Here is an 18901-nt window from a genome sequence, read left to right as displayed (position 1 = left end):
GCACGACCAGGGACCTTTGTGATGCGCTTCTAATTGCATACTCCTTAGGGTCGGCCCCCATATGGGCGTAGTCATTTGAGATTTTTTATAAAACGGACCGCCATCAGTGCGCTTTTTCTGCTCCACATAGTACAGATGTGTTTAGAATGTGCACATCGGCGGTCTATCATGAGAACCTGCTGATATGCACATTACATTTGCCATTGTTCATCTAGGCAACACCCAAAACCCCTCCCTTTTGACCTTGTGGCCTCCTTAAGGCGGTATGTTTGTATGTATAAATGTGTGTAGCTTTGTGCTGTTACACTTGTGCAGCTCTTTTGTACCTGATGAAGGGGAGTGATTCCCCGAAACGCATTGTATCGCTGCAATAAAAGATTCCTTCTTGACCCTGGTGACCCGTCCGTAACTGGCAGTGGGTGTCCATCATTAGGCGTCCGTCAGTGACAGTCAATTATTTTCATTAGAGACCCCAATTTTTATCCACTCCCCAAATTAATGTGGACATCGCCAATTTTCCCCCTTATGATTTTTTTCATTTATTTGTGGACGATAAAGTCCTGGAGTTAATTGTGCAGCAAACTAATCTATATGCCACACAGTTTGCTGTACAAAAGCCATAGTCTATCTATATAAGACGGTGGACCCCCACAAGTGTCCCTGAAATTAAAACATTTTTGGGGCTTACCCTGGACATGGGCATTGTAAAAAAGCCATCTGTCCGATCGTATTGGGCTGTGAGTACTGTCCACTCAACCCCTGTGTTTGCAGCCGTTATGTCCCGAAACTGCTATGAAGCCCTAATGCGGATGAAAGCTTTGGATCTAGAGATCACCAGTCAGTGTGGTTTACTGAGTCACACCACACAAAAACAAAAGTTTTAGATTTTAGAAAAACTGACTTTTCTAAAATTAGATTAGTGGTATACGAGTCCCTATCAGATTGGAGCAGTTTCAATGGAGTCCAGGAGAAATGTGACTACTTAAAAGTGGCACTATTGAAGGCAACAGAAAATTGCATTAGGTTTGTCAGTAAAAGCAAAAAAAGGAAGAGACCACTGTGGTACTCAGCAGAAGTGGCCAAAATCATTAAAAACAAAACGATAGCATTTAGGAACTATAAAATAAAAAAAAACGAGGATGACAGACAAATTTATAAGATTAGGCAGAGAGAGGCCAAACAAGTTATAAGAGCTTCTAAAGCACAGGCAGAAGAGAAATTAGCTCAGTCGGGGGGAAAAAGGCGATAAGGCATTCTTCAGATACATAAATGAAAAAAGGAAACTAAAACAAGGAATTACCAAATTAAAAACAAAAGAAGGAAGGTATATGGAAGAAGATAAAGAACTAGCTGACTGACTCAATGAATACTTCTGTTCAGTTTTTACAAAGGAAAATGAAGGAGAAAGACCTCAGTTAGGAAAGAAAACTAATTAATCTTTTGACGCATGTGTCTTTACAGAGGAAGAGGTTCTAAGTCAACTGTCTAAAATTAATACAAATAAGTCACAGGGGCCTGATGGGATACACCCAAAGCTATTAAAAGAGCTCAGCGGTGAACTAGCAAAATCAGTGACAGATTTATTTAACCAATCACTGGCAACAGGAGTCGTCCCAGAAGATTGGAAATGAGCAAATGTTGTGGCCATTCACAAGAAAGGTAGTAGGGAGGAATCGGGCAACTTTAGGCCAGTAAGCCTGACATCAATAGTGGGAAAATTAATGGAAACCATACTTAAAGGGGTATTCCCATCTTGCTACTTCATCCTCAATTGCTGCCAGCTAGCTGTTCACTTCCTGGTTTTCTGCTGCTAAGGCTGGGCGGGCTTAGGCAGCTAGAGTGAAGGCCGGCCACACCTCCTTATGACATCACACTGAGAACTCAGTCCTTGCGTGCTAGTTCATGTGAAGAGTATGACTCAACAGTCTGGCAGCCTGCAGTGTCTGTGAGGCCCCTCCACCTGCTGGGAAATCATCAGGGAGCCATGTGAAGTGAGCTCAGTGTACATTAACACGTGGCTCTTCTGCAGTTTTAAACATAAAATCTCAGTCTGATCTTTTACAAACCCATTCTGTGCGTCAAAAACTATAATTCCATATTATACATTAGCTCAAAAGCTTGACCAACCCCCACCCACCAGCACTGATGCAGATTTGTTTCCATTACAGCTGTATTCCAGTTGTGTATAAACCTTACACTATGTATCTTTATAGATGCATATACAGCCAGCTACATGCGTCTTCTCCAGTCCCCTAACATCACTTTGGCTGAATGGCTTCCTATACAGCCCTGCTACATCTTTATTCTACTCCCCCACTAGCACTGTGTCTGAAAAGCTTTATATACAGCTCTGCTACATCTGTTTATCTCTTCAACCAGCACTGTGTCAGAACAGCCGCATATTCAGCTCTGCTACATCTGTTTCTCTCTTCCACCAGCATTGATGCTGACCCGCCACATATACAGCTCTGCTACATCTGTCTATTCCCTTCCCCATTAGAACTGTGTCTGAACAGCAGCGTATTCAGCTCTGCTACATCAGTTTCTCTTTTCCACCAGCATTGATGCTGACCCGCCAAATATACAGCTCTGCTACATCTGTCTATTCCCTTCCCAATTAGAAATGTGTCTGAACAGCAGCGTATTCAGCTCTGCTACATCAGTTTCTCTCTTCCACCACCATTGATGCTGACCCACCACATATACAGCTCTGCAACATCTTTCTATTCCCTTCCCCACTAGAACTATGGCTGAACAGCTGCATATTCAGCTCTGCTACATCCATCAGCCCCCCCCCCATATGCCTCCATCACCCGCCCCCCATATGCCTCAAACAGCCCCTATATGCCTCCATAAGCCCCCATATGTCTCAAACAGCCCCCACATGCCTCAAACGGCCCCCATAGTGCCTCCATCAGCCCTATTGTGCCTCCATCAGCCCCATTGTGCCTCCATCAGTCCCCATTGTGCCTCCATCAGCCCAAGTGCCTCCATCAGCCCTATTATGCCTCCATCTGCCCCCATTGGGCCTCCATCTGCCCCATTGTGCCTCCATCTGCCCTCATTTAGCCTCCATCTGCCCCCATTGGGCCTCCATCTGCCCTCATTGTGCCTCCATCTGCCCTCATTGTGCCTCCATCAGCCCCCATTGTGCCTCCATCAGCCCCCATTGTGCCTCCATCAGCCCCATTGTGCCTCCATCAGCCCCTATTGTGCCTCCATCAGCCCCATTGTGCCTCGGTCTGCCCCTATTGTGCCTCCATCTGCCCAAGTGCCTCTATCAGCCCCATTGTGCCTCCATCAGCCCCCATTGTGCCTCCATCAGCCCCATTGTGCCTCCATCAGCCCCATTGTGCCTCCATATGCCCAAGTGCCTCCATCAGCCCCATTGTGCCTCTATCAGCCCACTGTGCCTCCATCTGCCCCCATTGTGCCTCCATCAGCCCAAGTGCCTCCATCTGCCCAAGTGCCTTTATCAGCCCCATGGTGCCTCCATCTGCCCTCATTGTGCCTCCATCAGCCCAAGTGCCTCCATCAGCCGCATTGTGCCTCCATCAGCCGCATTGTGCCTCCATCAGCCGCACTGTGCATCCATCAGCCCCACTGTGCCTCCATCAGCCCCATTGTGCCTCCATATGCCCCCATTGTGCCTCCATATGCCCCCATTGTGCCTCCATATGCCCCCATTGTGCCTCCATATGCCCCCATTGTGCCTCCATATACTTACATGCGCTGTGGCTGCCCGACGCTCCTTCTTGTAACTCACTGGTATGTGCGGCGCATTGCTTATGCTTAGAGCAATGTGCCGCACAGACCTGTGACGAGTTACAAGAAGAAGGAGCGCCGGGCGGCCACAGTGCAGGTAAGTATATTGCTGCAGCGTAAATGACCATGGCAGCCAGGACTTCAATAGCGTCCTGGCTGCCATGGTAACCGATCGCAGTCCCAGCATTACACTGCTGGGACTCCGATTTGAACTGCCACTGCCACCAATGATGGGGGGGAGAGGGGGAGGGTGCACTGCCCACCAATGATTTTGCCCCAAGAATTAAATTTTTAATCAATAGTCGGACATCCTGAAATTGAAGGAGGTGGGGGGGGGCGGCACAGTTATACACAGCAGCGCAGCCCCGATCTCCTCACCATTCGCTGAGGAGATCCAAGCTGTGCTGCTGAACGCTGAAAGCCTGGACAGCTCCCCTCCTCCTCCGCTGATAGGACAACATTCCCCCCCCCCCCCCCCCACGCCTTCTCCTTCTGGCGACGTGCGCGCTCACTGTTAGAATGAGAGGCCGGTCACAGGGAAACATCTGTGCAAGCGCGGCCCATGGATGCGACAGGCGAGCGGTGGCCGTATCCATGGGCAGAGAATATAAACAATGGAGTAGGAGGATTGAATTTTAGAGAGAACTTTTTATTTTATTTTTATGCAATATATTTAGTCAAATGTTCACTGGGGGGTATATAATTAAATACAATATGAACATGAAGATTGGAATACCCCTTTAAGGAGAGGATTGTGGAACATCAAAAATCCCATGGATTGAAAGATAAAAAACAGCATGGGTTTACTTCAGGGAGATCATGTCACACTAATCTTATTGATTTTGATTGGGTGACTAAAATAATAGATGGAGGAGGTGCAGTAGACATCGCTTATCTAGACTTTAGTAAGGCTTTTGATACTGTCCCACACAGAAGGCTTATCAATTAATTGCAGTCTTTGTACGTGGACTCCCATATTGTTGAATGGATTAGGCAGTGGCTGAGGGACAGACAACAGAGGGTTGTAGTCAATGGAGTATATTCAGACCATGGTATTGTTACCAGTGGGGTACCTCAGGGATCTGTTCTGGGACCCATATTGTTTAATATCTTTATCAGCGAAATTGCAGAAGGACTCGATGGTAAGGTGTGTCTTTTTGCTGATGACACAAAGATTTGTAACAGGGTTGATGTTCCTGGAGGGATACACCAAATGGAAAAGGATTTAGGAAAACTAGAGGAATGGTCAAACATCTGGCAACTAAAATGTAATGTTGATAAGTGCAAGATAATGCACCTGGGGCGTAAAAACCCAAGAGCAGAATATAAAATCGGTGATACAGTCCTAACCTCAGTATCTGAGGAAAGGGATTTTAGGTATCATTATTTCAGAAGACTTAAAGGTAGGCAGACAATGTCATAGAGCAGCAGGAAATGCTAGCAGAATGCTTGGGTGTATAGCAAGAGGAATTACCAGTAGAAAGAGGGAGGTGCTCATGCCGCTCTACAGAGCACTAGTGAGACCTCATTTGGAGTATTGTGCTCAGTACTGGAGACCATATCTCCAGAAGGATATTGATACTTTGGAGAGAGTTCAGAGAAGAGCTACTAAACTGGTACATGGATTGCAGGATAAAACTTACCAGGAAAGATTAAAGGACCTTAACATGTATAGCTTGGAAGAAAGACGAGGCAGAGCGGATATGATAGAAACTTTTAAATACATAAAGGGAATCAACAAGGTAAAAGAGGAGAGAATATTTAAAGAAGAAAAACTGCTACAAGAGGACATAGTTTTAAATTAGAGGGGCAAAGGTTTAAAAGTAATATCAGGAAGTATTACTTTACTGAGAGAGTAGTGGATGCATGGAATAGCCTTCCTGCAGAAGTGGTAGCTGCAAATACAGTGGAGGAGTTTAAGCATGCATGGGATAGCCATAAGGCCATCCTTCATATAAGATAGGGCCAGGGGCTATCCATAGTATTCAGTATATTGGGCAGACTAGATGGGCCAAATGGTTCTTATCCGCCGACACATTCTATGTTTCTATGCTTCTATGATTTATGCATTTTTCTGACAATCCCTAGTCCCCCACAGAACTGACCCAGCCTACGACCACCTAAATAAATTGAGACCCCTTATTTCCCTCCTTACGGATTTATTCTTAAAATGATATACCCCTGAAAAAAATCGAACTGTCAATGAATCCCTTTTTAGTTTTAAAGGCCGCCTTTCCTTCAGTCAGTTTATTCCCTCCAAGCGTGCCAGATATGGGGTAAGATTATATAAGGTGTGTGAGAGTACAACCGGCTACACCTGCGGTCTATCTGTATATGAGGGCAGAGACTACTAACTTAACCCCCCCAGGCTGCCCTGAAAATATTGGGACATCGGGAAAAATGATGTGGGATCTATTGGCGCTATTCCTGAACAAAGGCTACCACGTGTACACGATAATTTTTACACTATTATACCCCTTTACAAATCCCTCCATGCTGCAAACACAGGGGCTTGTGGGACAGTCCGCAAAAATAGAGTGTGATACCCATAACTGCTGGTGTCCAAGCGTTTGGAGAAAAGAGCATCATTCGTCCTTGCAAGTGACCAGCTGCTTGCAGTGAAGTGGAAGGACAGGAGGGATGTCTACATGCTCACCACCGTGCACGCAGACACCACAGTGGCAGTTAGGGAGAGGGGGGGCTACTGCTGACAAGCACAAACCGGTCTGTGTGACAGAATACAATAAATTTATGGGAGGTGTAGACATCTCGGACCAGGCGCTTCAACCCTACCTGGTGAAGCGAAAAAACAGGGTCTGTTAAAAAAAGGTAGCAATCTACCTCATTCAGATTGCTACCTATAATAGTTTTGTTTTATTTAACCTCTTCAGGACACATGACGTACCGGTACGTCATGTGTTGTTCCGATCACTGCCGCCCGGCTGGCAGTGATCGGCACAAGGTGCCTGCTCAAATCATTGAGCAGGCACCTAGGCTAAATGCGCGGGGGGGTCCCGTGACCCCCCCATGTCGGCGATCGCAACAAACCGCAGGTCAATTCAGATCTGTGGTTTGATGCGCTTTTTGCCGTTTCTGATCAGGGACCGCGGGGATCAGAAACTTTATAATGTCCAAAATATATATGTTTTTCCTCCCCCTGCACCCCTGAATGATATTATGTGGGCGGGTGGTGCAGGGGGAGGGTTGCGGGCGGTGCGGGAGGCGGGCGGTGCGGCAGGCGGGATCGCGATCCCCCGCCCGCCTCCCCTTGAATAATCGTTGGCGTCTAGTGGGTATACCAGGGTGCCAGCACATTGCTGGCACCCTGGTATAAACATCTGACATCGTTGATGCGATGTCAGCTGTTTAACCCTTTCCATACAGCGGTCCGTACGGACCGCTGTATGGAAAAGGTTAACAGCGCAGGGAGCTCCCTCCCTCTCCGATCGGGGGGCTGCTGTGCCTTTGCAGCCCCCCGATGGAGAGGGAGGCAGCCCCCCGAAGCCCCGTCCTCACCCTTCCCCATCTGCGAAGTTGTGGCAGACGGGGAAGGTTCCCATGGCAACAGGACGCCTTCTCAGGCGTCCTGCTGTCCATGGTGCTGAACAGATCTATGCTAAAGACATAGATCTGTTCAGTGTAAGTAAATACAGTACAGTACTATATATTGTACTGTACTGTATTATACAGACATCAGACCCACTGGATCTTCAAGAACCAAGTGGGTCTGGGTAAAAAAAAAGTAAAAAAAAAGGTAAAAATCAAAAAACACATTTATCACTGATTAAAAATGAAAAAAATAAAATTCCCTACACATGTTTGGTATCGCTGCGTCCGTAACGACCTGATCTATAAAACAGTCATGTTACTTTACCCAAACGGTGAACGCCATAAAAATAAAAAATTAAAAACTATGATGAAATAGAAATTTGGCCCACCTTACTTCCCAAAAAAAGGTAATAAAAGTGATCAAAAAAGTCGCATGTACGCCAAAATTGTAACAATCAAACCGTCATCTCATCCCGCAAAAAATGAGACCCTACTTAAGATAATCGCCCAAAAACTGAAAAAACTATGGCTCTTAGACTATGGAAACACTAAAACATCATTTTTTTGGTTTCAAAAATGAAATCATTGTGTAAAACTTATATAAATTAAAAAAGTATACATATTAGGTATTGCCGCGTCCGTATCAACCGGTTCTATAAAAATATCACATGACCTAACCCCTCAGATGACCACCGTAAAAAAATTTAAATAAAAACTGTGTAAAAAAAGCAATTTTTTGTCATCTTACGTCACAAAAAGTGTAATAGCAAGCGATCAAAAAGTCATATGTACCCCAAAATAGTGCCAATCAAACCGTCATCTCATCCTGCAAAAAATGAGACCCTACTTAAGATAATCGCCCAAAAACTGAAAAAACTATGGCTCTTAGACTATGGAGACACTAAACTTTTTTTGTTTTAAAAATGAAATCATTGTGTAAAACTTACATAAATAAAAAAATTGTATACATATTAGGTATCGCCGCGTCCGTGACAACCTGCTCTATAAAATTACCACATGATCTAACCTGTCAGATGAATGTTGTAAATAACAAAAAAAAAAATGTGCCAAAAAGGTATTTCTTGTTACCTTGCCGCACAAAAAGTGTAATATACAGCAACCAAAAATCATATGTACCCTAAACTAGTACCAACAAAACTGCCACCCTATCCCGTAGTTTCTAAAATGGGGTCACTTTTTTGGAGTTTCTACTCTAGGGGTGCATCAGGGGGGCTTCAAATGGAACATGGTGTAAAAAACAAACAGTCCAGCAAAATCTGCCTTCCAAAAACCGTATGGCATTCCTTTCCTTCTGCACCCTGCCATGTGCCCGTACAGCAGTTTACGACCACATATGGGGTGTTTCTGTAAACTACAGAATTAGGGCCATAAATAATGAGTTTTGTTTGTCTGTTAACCCTTGCTTTGTAACTGGAAAAAAAATATTAAAATGGAAAATCTGCCAAAAAAGTGAAATTTGGAAATTGTATCTCTATTTTCCATTAAATCTTGTGCAACACCTAAAGGGTTAACAACGTATGTAAAATCAGTTTTGAATACCTTGAGGGGTGTAGTTTCTTAGATGGGGTCACTTTTATGGAGTTTCTACTCTAGGGGTGCATCAGGGGGCTTCAAATGGGACATGGTGTCAAAAAAACAGTCCAGCAAAATCTGGCTTCCAAAAACAATACGACGCACTTTTCACTCTACGCCCCGCTGTGTGGCCGTACAGTAGTTTACGGCCACATATGGGGTGTTTCTGTAAACGGCAGAGTCAGGGCAATAAAGATACAGTCTTGGTTGGCTGTTAACCCTTGCTTTGTTAGTGGAAAAATGGGTTAAAATGGAAAATTAGGCAAAAAAATGAAATTCTCAAATTTCATCCCCATTTGCCAATAACTCGTGTGCAACACCTAAAGGGTTAACGAAGTTTGTAAAATCAGTTTTGAATACCTTGAGGGGTGTAGTTTATAGAATGGGGTCATTTTTGGGTGGTTTCTATTATGTAAGCCTTGCAAAGTGACTTCAGACCTGTAGTGTGGTCCCTAAAAATTGGATTTCTGAAAAATTTCAAGATTTGCTTCTAAACTTCTAAGCCTTGTAACATCCCCAAAAAATAAAATATCATTCCCAAAATAATTCAAACATGAAGTAGACATATGGGGAATGTAAAGTCATCACAATTTTTAGGGGTATTACAGAAGTAGAGAAACTGAAACTTTGAAATTTGCAAATTTTTCAAAATTTTTGGTAAATTAGGTATTATTTTGTGCAAGAAAAAAAAACATTTTGACTTCATTTTACCAGTGTCATGAAGTACAATATGTGACGAAAAAACGATCTCAGAACGGCCTAATAAGTCAAAGCGTTTTAAAGTTATCACCACTTAAAGTGACAGTGGTCAGATTTGCAAAAAATGGCCTTGTCCTTAAGGTGAAATAAGGCTGTGTCCCTATGGGGTTAAAAAGGCCCAAGGAACCCTAAACTTGAGGTGGTTGAGAGTCTCCTGTTTGAGTCCCCCGCACCTGGGCAAGCCTTTGAATCTGAGGATGTTTGAAGACTTTCAGAACGCTACTTCCCTCTCCCCGTCCCTGCCACTACCAGCAAGACATATCCTCAGAAACCATGCGGGGTGTGTAGCAAACATGGAAAGAGGAGGGACAGCCGAATTTACTGACCCAGTTGCCCATCACAACCAGGCCTCTGCAATTACCCCTATTTTGAGACGTACCATACGGTTGCTAATTATTCATTTTAATTCATACCAAAAAGGGTGGATGGGGGGTCTTTTCGGGAAGTCAATTTATTCTCATTTTCTGTTTAGTTTGTGGGCTTTCCAGGGAGGGAGGGATCCTTTTGAGATGGGTTGTGGAGCTAAAACAAAGATTTTTCAGATATTGGAACAAATGTTACCTTTTCTGATTAGTTTTTTTAAATTTTCCTAATTTCATGTCCTGCCACACAAAGCTGTTACTTCCATTCACATTACTGTATCATGATATTGGCATGATATTTTTTTATTTGGAGGATCTCTTGTGATTGAGTTGTTCCTCACCAGTACACTACGGGCTTTTTTTAAGACTTTTTTTTTTGTAGACACCCCACAACACGTCGAGAAATATTGACATAATTTTGGGAATTAGTGATCGATTACTGCTCCTACAGATGGTTCTGGACACTGTCCTTTTATATATTCTGTAGGCAGTGTCAGACTTGGGTGCCTAGGGCCCACCAGTAAAACGCATTTTTGGGGGCTGTGACACAGTGAGAGGTTTGGTCTGGGAAAACAGGTATTTTCCTCCCAGAATGTGCTGCTGGGCTGATTTACAGCCAGGTGAGGTAAATCACCGAACCGGATTTTAAGTGCCGGTCCTTATTTTGGCAGCACCTGGCTATCCTTAAATTCTGGGATCTGAGGCCTGTGCTGGGCTGGAAAGCTGAGACCCGTGTGTCAGGGGAACAGGCTGCCTAAAGCCTGTATTTGGACTTTCTGAGGCAGAACTGCCACCAAGGTGACTTTCTGTTATATTGGGTGTGAAGTAACACATTGGTTGTGAAGTAACACCAACACTGCAAAAGTGACGTTTTGTTTTTGGCACCATGTGTGAATAAACACTGAAGTTTGAATTATGAACTTGTATTTTTCCTCTGTACTGCGCCCGCTTATGCTAACTACCAGAGCGAATCCCCACAGGGCCCACCGTACAGATACATTAAAATATTACCTGCTCACACAGCAGCAAGATTGATGGAATATGGGGTCCCTGCAGCTACTTTAAGAAGGTAGGTCCTTGGTAGAAGACACTGGCAGCTTCCCTCTATACCTAGAAGTCATCTCAGCTCTGATTGTGTCTATAATAATAAACTGGGGAGTTTCTTTAATAATCTATCACGTTTTTTATATGAACATAGGCCGGTTGAGGTGCTTTACATGGAATATATGTAAGTAGTGTAATAAGTCTACTGTGTTATGTGTCACTTGTGCAGGGGGTGGGAGACTAGGGGCCCACCTTGCTCAGGTGCCCACCGGGTTATTCACCTGTACCCCTGTGGGCCAGTCCGAGCCTGTCTGTAAGTGACTGGTTGATTGTTTGCTTAGCGGTTGCTACCTTGCCGGGCAGAGGCCTGTTATGGTGCACCGCGTCACTTAGCACATTTGTCTCTCATATAGGGATTGATGGCGCTAAAGAGACGTTGTACGACCAGTCACTATCCTTGAATGCCATCTTGTCATTATAGCCCTATCGGTGTTCTTGTACCTTGTGAACAAACTGGAATTTGCAACATAGTTGGAGACATTTTGCTACGTTTTCTTGGACTTGTTGCCTTTCACTACAGTTCAGTTTTTTTCCTTTTTTTTTTACGTTTTGGCTAGACATATGTACAGGCAAATGCCTTTTTAGAAATCTGCCTCCCTTATAAGTGCACAGTTTCACTTCTCATTGTACGCGCCACAAAGATAAGAATGTGGTGGATTTCTTAGACAGGGTTACCCATCTAAAAATATTTTTTCTCCAATTTCCTGAGAAAATTTTATTAACAATTTGAATAAAACCATATATACTCATTATTTCATCCTATAATAATTTTGCACTCAACATGCTTACTACACCCCTAGATGAATACCTTTGGAGGTCTAATTTTCAAAATGGGTTCATTTATGGGTGTTTCTATAATTTTCGCAGATCAACGCCATTACAAGTGTGCAATGGGGACTGAACTATTTTCAGTTTATTATCTGAAAGCCACTGGGTGTTCCTTTGTGTTTGGGCCCTGCCGTTTGTCAAGACATAAGATTAGGGCCACAGTGGGGGTATTTCTGTAGACAGGAGAAATGGGGTGAAACATTTTGGGGTGTACTTCTTCATTTTCATGTGCTCTGTAGATAGAAATCTGTCTTTAAATTGACACTTTTGTGTAAAAAATTAAAAATACTATTTTTTTCGCCTACTTAGCATTAATTTCTACAAAAAACTAGGGGTCTAAAAGCTCACTACACCCCTAGATGAATACCTTAGGGGGTCTAGTTTTCAAAATGGTATCATTTATGGGGGCTTTCTATTGTTTTGGCAGCTCAACGCCATTACAAGCGTGCAATGGGGCCTAAAACATTTTCAAGCAAATTTTGTGTTCTGAAAGCCACTGGGTGCTCCTTTATGTTTGGGCCCTGCCATTTGTCAAGACATAAGTAAAGGGCCACAATGCGGGTATTTCTAAAGACAGGAGAAATGGGGTTATACATTTTGGGGTTTACTTCTTCATTTTCATGTGCTTTGTAAGAAAAAACTGTCTTTAAATTGACACTTTTGTGTAGAAAATGAAAATTTCATTTCTTTTCACCTTATTAGCATTATAATTTCTTTAAAAGACTAGGAGGTAAAAAAAACTCATTACACCCACAGATGAATAGTGGTCTAGTTTTCAAAATGGGGTCACTTTTGGGGGCGTTCTATTATTATGACACTTATAAGCCTCTGGCTTGTTGCAGGAAAAATATGTACTTCAAATTTTTTCACATTTATGTTAAAATGGTAAGTCTCCTAAATAAAATAAAAAGTCTTTTGTAAGTGCAACCAAAATAAAGATGTGGAAATATATTTCTGATAAAAATATTAAATAGTATTTATGTGAAATATTGCAGTTGAAAATAGGAAAATATGCTAATTTTTACATATTTTCATAGATTTTTATATTTTTTAATAAAGATACGCATATTTTATAAGACAAATTTTACCACCTAAGTAAAGTACAATATGTGACGAGAAAACAATGTCAGAATTACTTTTATGTGCAAAATCTTTACGAAGTTTTTCTCTGCTAAAGTGACACGTCAGATTTCCAAAATCTGGCTAGGTCATTAACCCCTTCCCGACCGCAATCTGTATATATACGTGATAGCTGCACATGCCCCGTGCAGCTACCACGTATATAAACGTTCTGGCAGCTCTTTAATCCAAGCGCTGCAAAGTGCTTGGATTAAAGCTTCTGCCCCTGCCCTGTATGCTGTCACGGACAGCATACAGTGCAGTAATGCAGTAATGCCGGCAAGGGACCAATCAGAGTGGCCCCTTGCCAGCAATCGATCCGATTGGTTAGTCTGTGCAGATCTGTGCCCCCGATCTGTGGCTGTGCCCCCCCTTGTGTCCGCCTGCAGCTCATCTCCTAGCTGCCCTGATGCGGTCCGCTCCCTCCCTGCCCCATGCAGTCATTTTGTAGCCGCCCCTCCTGCCCCAGCCTCCCTCAATATTGGCCGTACCCCCCGATCCCCCCCCCCTTTCCAGCGCTGCCCCCGATCCCCCTGCTGTGTGCGATGGCGGCGGCTCCATTACTGAGCCGCCGCCATCAGCAGAGAGTGTCAGCTCTATGCTGACACTCTCCTGTAACCCCATAGATGCCACGGTTGCGGCATCCATGCGGTTAACAGAGGGAGGGAGCTCCCTCTCTCAACCACCAGGGCTGCAGCGCTGTGATTGCAGCACCCGAGCTTTGCCAAAGCGTCCGGTTGCCATGGCAAAGGCGTCCAGTGCTGCCACCTACAGGACATCTGGAAGTATTATACTTTGGAATGCAAGAGCATTGCAAAGTATAGTACAACTATCAGCCCCACTGGATCTTCAAGATCCAAGAGGGAACTGATAAAAAAAATGTGAAAATAATAAAATGAAAAATAAATAAATAAATTAAAATTAAAATTAAAAAAAGAAATTGCCTTTTCCTATAAAAAAATGAAAAAATAAAATACACATATTAGGTGTCACCGCGTCCGTAACGACCGTCTCTATAAATATATCACATGATAGACCCCGTCCGATAAACACCATAAAAATAAAATAAAAGATTTTTGTCACCTTACATCACAAAAAGTGCAACAGCAAGCGATCAAAAAGGCTTATGACCCCCAAAATAGTACCAATCAGTCACCTCGTCCCGCAAAAAATGATACCCTATTTAAGACAATCGCCCAAAAAATAAAAAAGCTATGGCTCTCAGACTATAGAGACACTAAAACATCATTTTTTTGGTTTCAGAAATGCTATTATTGTGTAAAACTTAAATAAATAAGAAAAAGTATACATATTAGGTATTGCCACGTCCATAACGATCTTCTCTATAAAACTATCACATGACCTAACTCCTCAGATGAACGCTGTAAAAATAAATAAATGAAAACTGTTCCAAAACAGCCAATTTTTGGGTCACCTTGCCCATAAAGTGTAATAATGAATGATCAAAAAATCCTATGTACCCAAAAATGGTACCAATAAAAACCTCAACTCTTTCTGCAAAAAACGAGCCCCTGCACAAGACGATCGGCAGAAAAATAAAAAACATATGGCGTTCAGAAAACCCATCCAGCACAATCTGCCTTCCAAAAACCGTATGGCATTCCTTTCCTTCTGCGCCCTGCCGTGTGCCCGTACAGCAGTTTACGACCACATGTGAGGTGTTTATGTAAACCGCGGAATCAGGGTAATAAATATTGAGTTTTGTTTGGCTGTTAACTCTCAATGTGTTAAAGAAAAAAAAATTATAAAATGGAAAATCTGCCAAAAAAGTGAAATTTAGAAATGTAATCTCCATTTTCCTTTAATTCTTGTGGAACGCCTAAAGGGTTAACAAAGTTTGTAAAATCAGTTTTGAGTAACTTGAGGGGTGTAGTTTCTACAATGGGGTCATTTATGGGGCTTTCCACTATGTAAGCCCCACAAAGTGACTTCAGACCTGAACTGGTCCTTAAAAAGTGGGTTTTGGAAATTTTCGTAAAAATTGTAAGAATTGCTTCTAAACTTCTAAGCCTTGTAACGTCCTAAAATAATAAAATTACATTTCCAAAATGATGCCAACATAAAGTAGACATATGGGGAATGTTAAGTAATAAATATTTTATTAGGTATCACTTTCTGTTTTAGAAGCAGAGAAATAGAAATTTGGAAAATTTAGAATTTTTCCAAATTTTTGGTAAATTTGGGATTTTTTCATAAATAAATGTGAAATATATTGATTCAAATATATGACTATCATGAAGTACAATGTGTCACGAGAAAACAATCTCAGAATGGCGTGGATAAGTAAAAGTGTTCCAAAGCTATTACCACATAAAGTGACGCATGTCAGATTTGTAAATTTTGACCTGGACACTGGGGCATCAATGACCCTTGGTCATAAAAGGGTTAAGGCCCAAACAGGCTAGGTCACTAAGGGGTTAAAGAGTGTTGTGCTGTATACAGCTAAGGTCTGAGGACAGTGATAAGCTGCAGTGATCTCAATGTCACCACTGCAGTCTTGTATATAAAAAAAACTAGAGGAGGACGGGAAGTTCAGCGCTAAGAACAGTGCAGGAGAAACAACTGAGAATATAATTATATTATACAATGTACTGGCATGGGGATAAGTTTTTACTCTGAAATCTTTAAAGTTATTTACATTTTCAGCCATGACCAGTTTCTGTGGGACCATGTTCCATAACTTTATGGTTCAGACAGTTACGCTTTTGAATTTTGTGAAGAAAACTGCCCTTCATTTAACTGGGACAATTTACGTATTTTTATAAATATATCCCCCCCCCCCTCCCCAGCCTTCATTACTTTATAGCAAATACCGGTAAGTTTAGTTTTGGAATTATTTGGTTGGTTATTGTACTCTGTATCTGTAAATCCCTGATATCTCTTTAGTGGACTGGTGGTCAAAACTGGACTGCATAGTCAAGATGTGGTCACATCAGTGCTTTTTATAAAGGGGTAAAATGATATTTTCTTCACTACAGGCTATTCCTTTCCTAATACAGGATAATATCTTGTTGGCTTTTGATACAGTAGACTGGCCTTGCATGCTATAATGTACCAAATTCCAAATCCCTTTCCATTATAGACTCACTTAATTGTGGTCTTTTTAGGGTATAAAATGTATTTTTGCTGAAAATGTTTAACACACTCATCTGCCATTTTGCTGCCCATTTGGCCAGTTCATACAGTTTTATACAATAATCTTTATTGTAGGGATTTGTCTGTTTTTGTTTCCAGTTTTGTTCAAACATAACCTTGTACAAAAGAAAAAAGTAAAGACAATCAGAAAATAATTAACAATAAATGGTCTTTAAAAAGAATGCTCATGTTATATTGTTGAACAGTAGAAAAGATCTTTAGAAGGGCCAATAAGATCACCAAGATAAATGAGTGGTAGGATAAAAGGAAAGCAAGACTTAAAGAGTACCTATCGTTTAAGGTGACTTTTCAGAATAAGCTGTTGTGTGTGTAAATGAGAAATAATTCTATTTCTGACTATTATTTGAGTTGTGTTCTGCATTTAACACTGGTTTCCTCTCTTGGCTCCATATCTAATTGTATGTTTAGCCTGAGCTCAGCTCCAGTAGGTGGAGACAAGCTGCTATGATACATAAACAGCACACACACAGGAGATCTTGCTGTTCAATCTATATTCAGCACACCCTCAGAAGCATCATACTGCAGTACTGATCAGATAGCTGTGAATCAGGTACTGGGGTGAGACAGAAAAGTTACCAGATGCTGCAGCAGAGTCTCTATGTGTGGCTGTGTCTCTGTCTCCCTCCAGCTCTCACTCCTCCTCCTTCCCTAGCTCATCTCTTAAGATGTTTTTTAGCTGTTAATTGAAGGTGATTAAAGAGGACCTTTCACCTTGAAAAACATTGTGAACGAAGTATGCTGCCATGGAGAGCGGCGCCCGGGGATCTCACTGCACTTACTATTATCCCTGGGCGCCGCTCCGTTCTCCCGTTATGCCCTCCGGTACCTTTGCTCTGTAAGTTATAGTAGGTGGTGTCTGCCCTTGTCCTGTGGGCGTCTCCTTCTCCTAGGCTGCAGCGCTGGCCAATCGCAGCGCACAGCTCACAGCCTGAGAGGTTTTTTTCTCCCAGGCTGTGAGCTGTGCGCTGCGATTGGCCAGCGCTGCAGCCTAGGAGAAGGAGACGCCCACAGGACAAGGGCAGTCTCCGCCTACTATAACTTAGAGAGTGAACATACCGGAGGGCATAACGGGAGAACGGAGTGGCGCCCGGGGATAATAGTAAGTGCAGTGAGATCCCCGGGCGCCGCTCTCCATGGCAGCATACTTCGTTCACAATGTTTTTCAAGGTGAAAGGTCCTCTTTAATTAGATTGGGGAGGGGGGGGGGGGGAAGGGGTATAGTTTATAAGTGTAAAAAGAGGCGTTGTTCTCTGTGATATATTACAGTTTTATATTCACTTGTGTGCAACAATTGTTGAAAGTATAATTCCTATTTAAATGTAACTTTTATTTAAAGGGTTGTCTGGGTTCAGAGCTAAACCCGAGATGCTCATCTCAAAGGGGCTGGAGCGGTCAAGAACAGGTTATGTCTGGGTTCAGAACCCCTTTTAAATACAGTATAATATTTTAACTAGCGCTAAAAACAAAAAATGCTTCAACCAGGCTTTTTATCAATGATTTCTAGCTGTTAATACATTTCTGTTGTAGGTGATTTCTAAGCCTCTTAAAAAAAACTTTCATTGTTTGAATATTAAGCATTTTTTTCATCAGTATTTGTGTACCTCCATAACACATATATTTTGCTAAATGTATGCTTTCTTTTCTCTTAAAAACCTCAATCAGCTGATTGGAGGGGATTCCTGGCAGGGGGATCCTTGCAACCAGTTCAGGGGAGGGCCCCCATTTGCAGTTGTCTGAAAAAATCCCAAGCAATATTTTAGTAGAAAAGTAGATGGTTTAAAACGGTTATAAATGTGATTAAAAAAAAATACTACCATGCATACTCCTTCTTTGTATGTCTAATACATTGGCCCAGATCTACTAAAGTGTCTGGGCCTAGAATCTGTCTAAAAAGTGGAACAATTTTGGAGCAACTACGATTTTTACACTTTTTTCCTGAATTGTTTTAAAGGCTGCAGTTTTAACAGGAAAGGTGGAGCATTGTTTTGAATTCTATCTCAAAGAAAGACAAACAATAGTTTGTTTGGAGTCAGACAAAAGTGTGAGAAATCTGGTCCAGGTCTTGGCAGCCTGTGTAAGCGTACAAGTTTGTACAAAGATATGGGCAGTGTAAACATGGACTATTGACTAATGGAATATATAGGCCACAATTGTTCAGGTAAATTATAACACACAACACCACAAACACATTCAAAGAACTGATTTTCACACATTGTGTAATGTATACTGTCACAACCATTTATATGGAGTGTTGCATATTCTTTACAGTTTTGCAGCAGTGAAGAATTTTGGGAAAAAATGAAACCAAGAACAGAAATATGTGTTAATGCTGTTAACAAGAATAACAATTCTGTTTCTACGAAGACGAGACAGCTCAGTCAGAAGGTGCAAGGTCCAGTGTGGATGCGAAGAAGAAGAAACACCTTATTTTAGTAAAATGCAAGACATGGCTTGTATTAACTGGAATTTACCAATTTTCGGCAGTGGACATGGATAGTAATCTGTACAGGCTCTGTACAAGCTGCCTCGACATTTCTCACATGGAAGCAGTTCTGTGCCCTTCCTGTTATTCCTTTCTTCACCGTTGTCTAACATTTGGTAAATGTTTAATCAAAGCTTTCTTGCTGCTCTGTCAATATATATAT

At 42.3% G+C, this 18901-nt stretch overlaps 1 protein-coding gene across 1 annotated transcript in view; it reads left to right on the top strand.

The window, feature by feature from the left end:
• The window catches only part of LOC122933373 (F-box only protein 36-like), a 64797-nt gene extending 45896 nt beyond the window's left edge, over positions 1 to 18901 (top strand). Inside the window, exon 4 of the mRNA XM_044288334.1 lies at positions 18525 to 18901. Coding sequence (XP_044144269.1) covers positions 18525 to 18689 — 165 coding nt within the window. The 3' untranslated portion in view covers positions 18690 to 18901. The remainder of the gene's footprint in view (positions 1 to 18524) is intronic.

This window comes from Bufo gargarizans, chromosome 3, assembly GCF_014858855.1.
Source record: "Bufo gargarizans isolate SCDJY-AF-19 chromosome 3, ASM1485885v1, whole genome shotgun sequence".
NCBI lineage: Eukaryota > Metazoa > Chordata > Amphibia > Anura > Bufonidae > Bufo > Bufo gargarizans.
The sequence above is the reverse complement of the archived record's forward strand: the minus strand, read 5'-3'. Positions and strand labels throughout refer to the sequence as shown.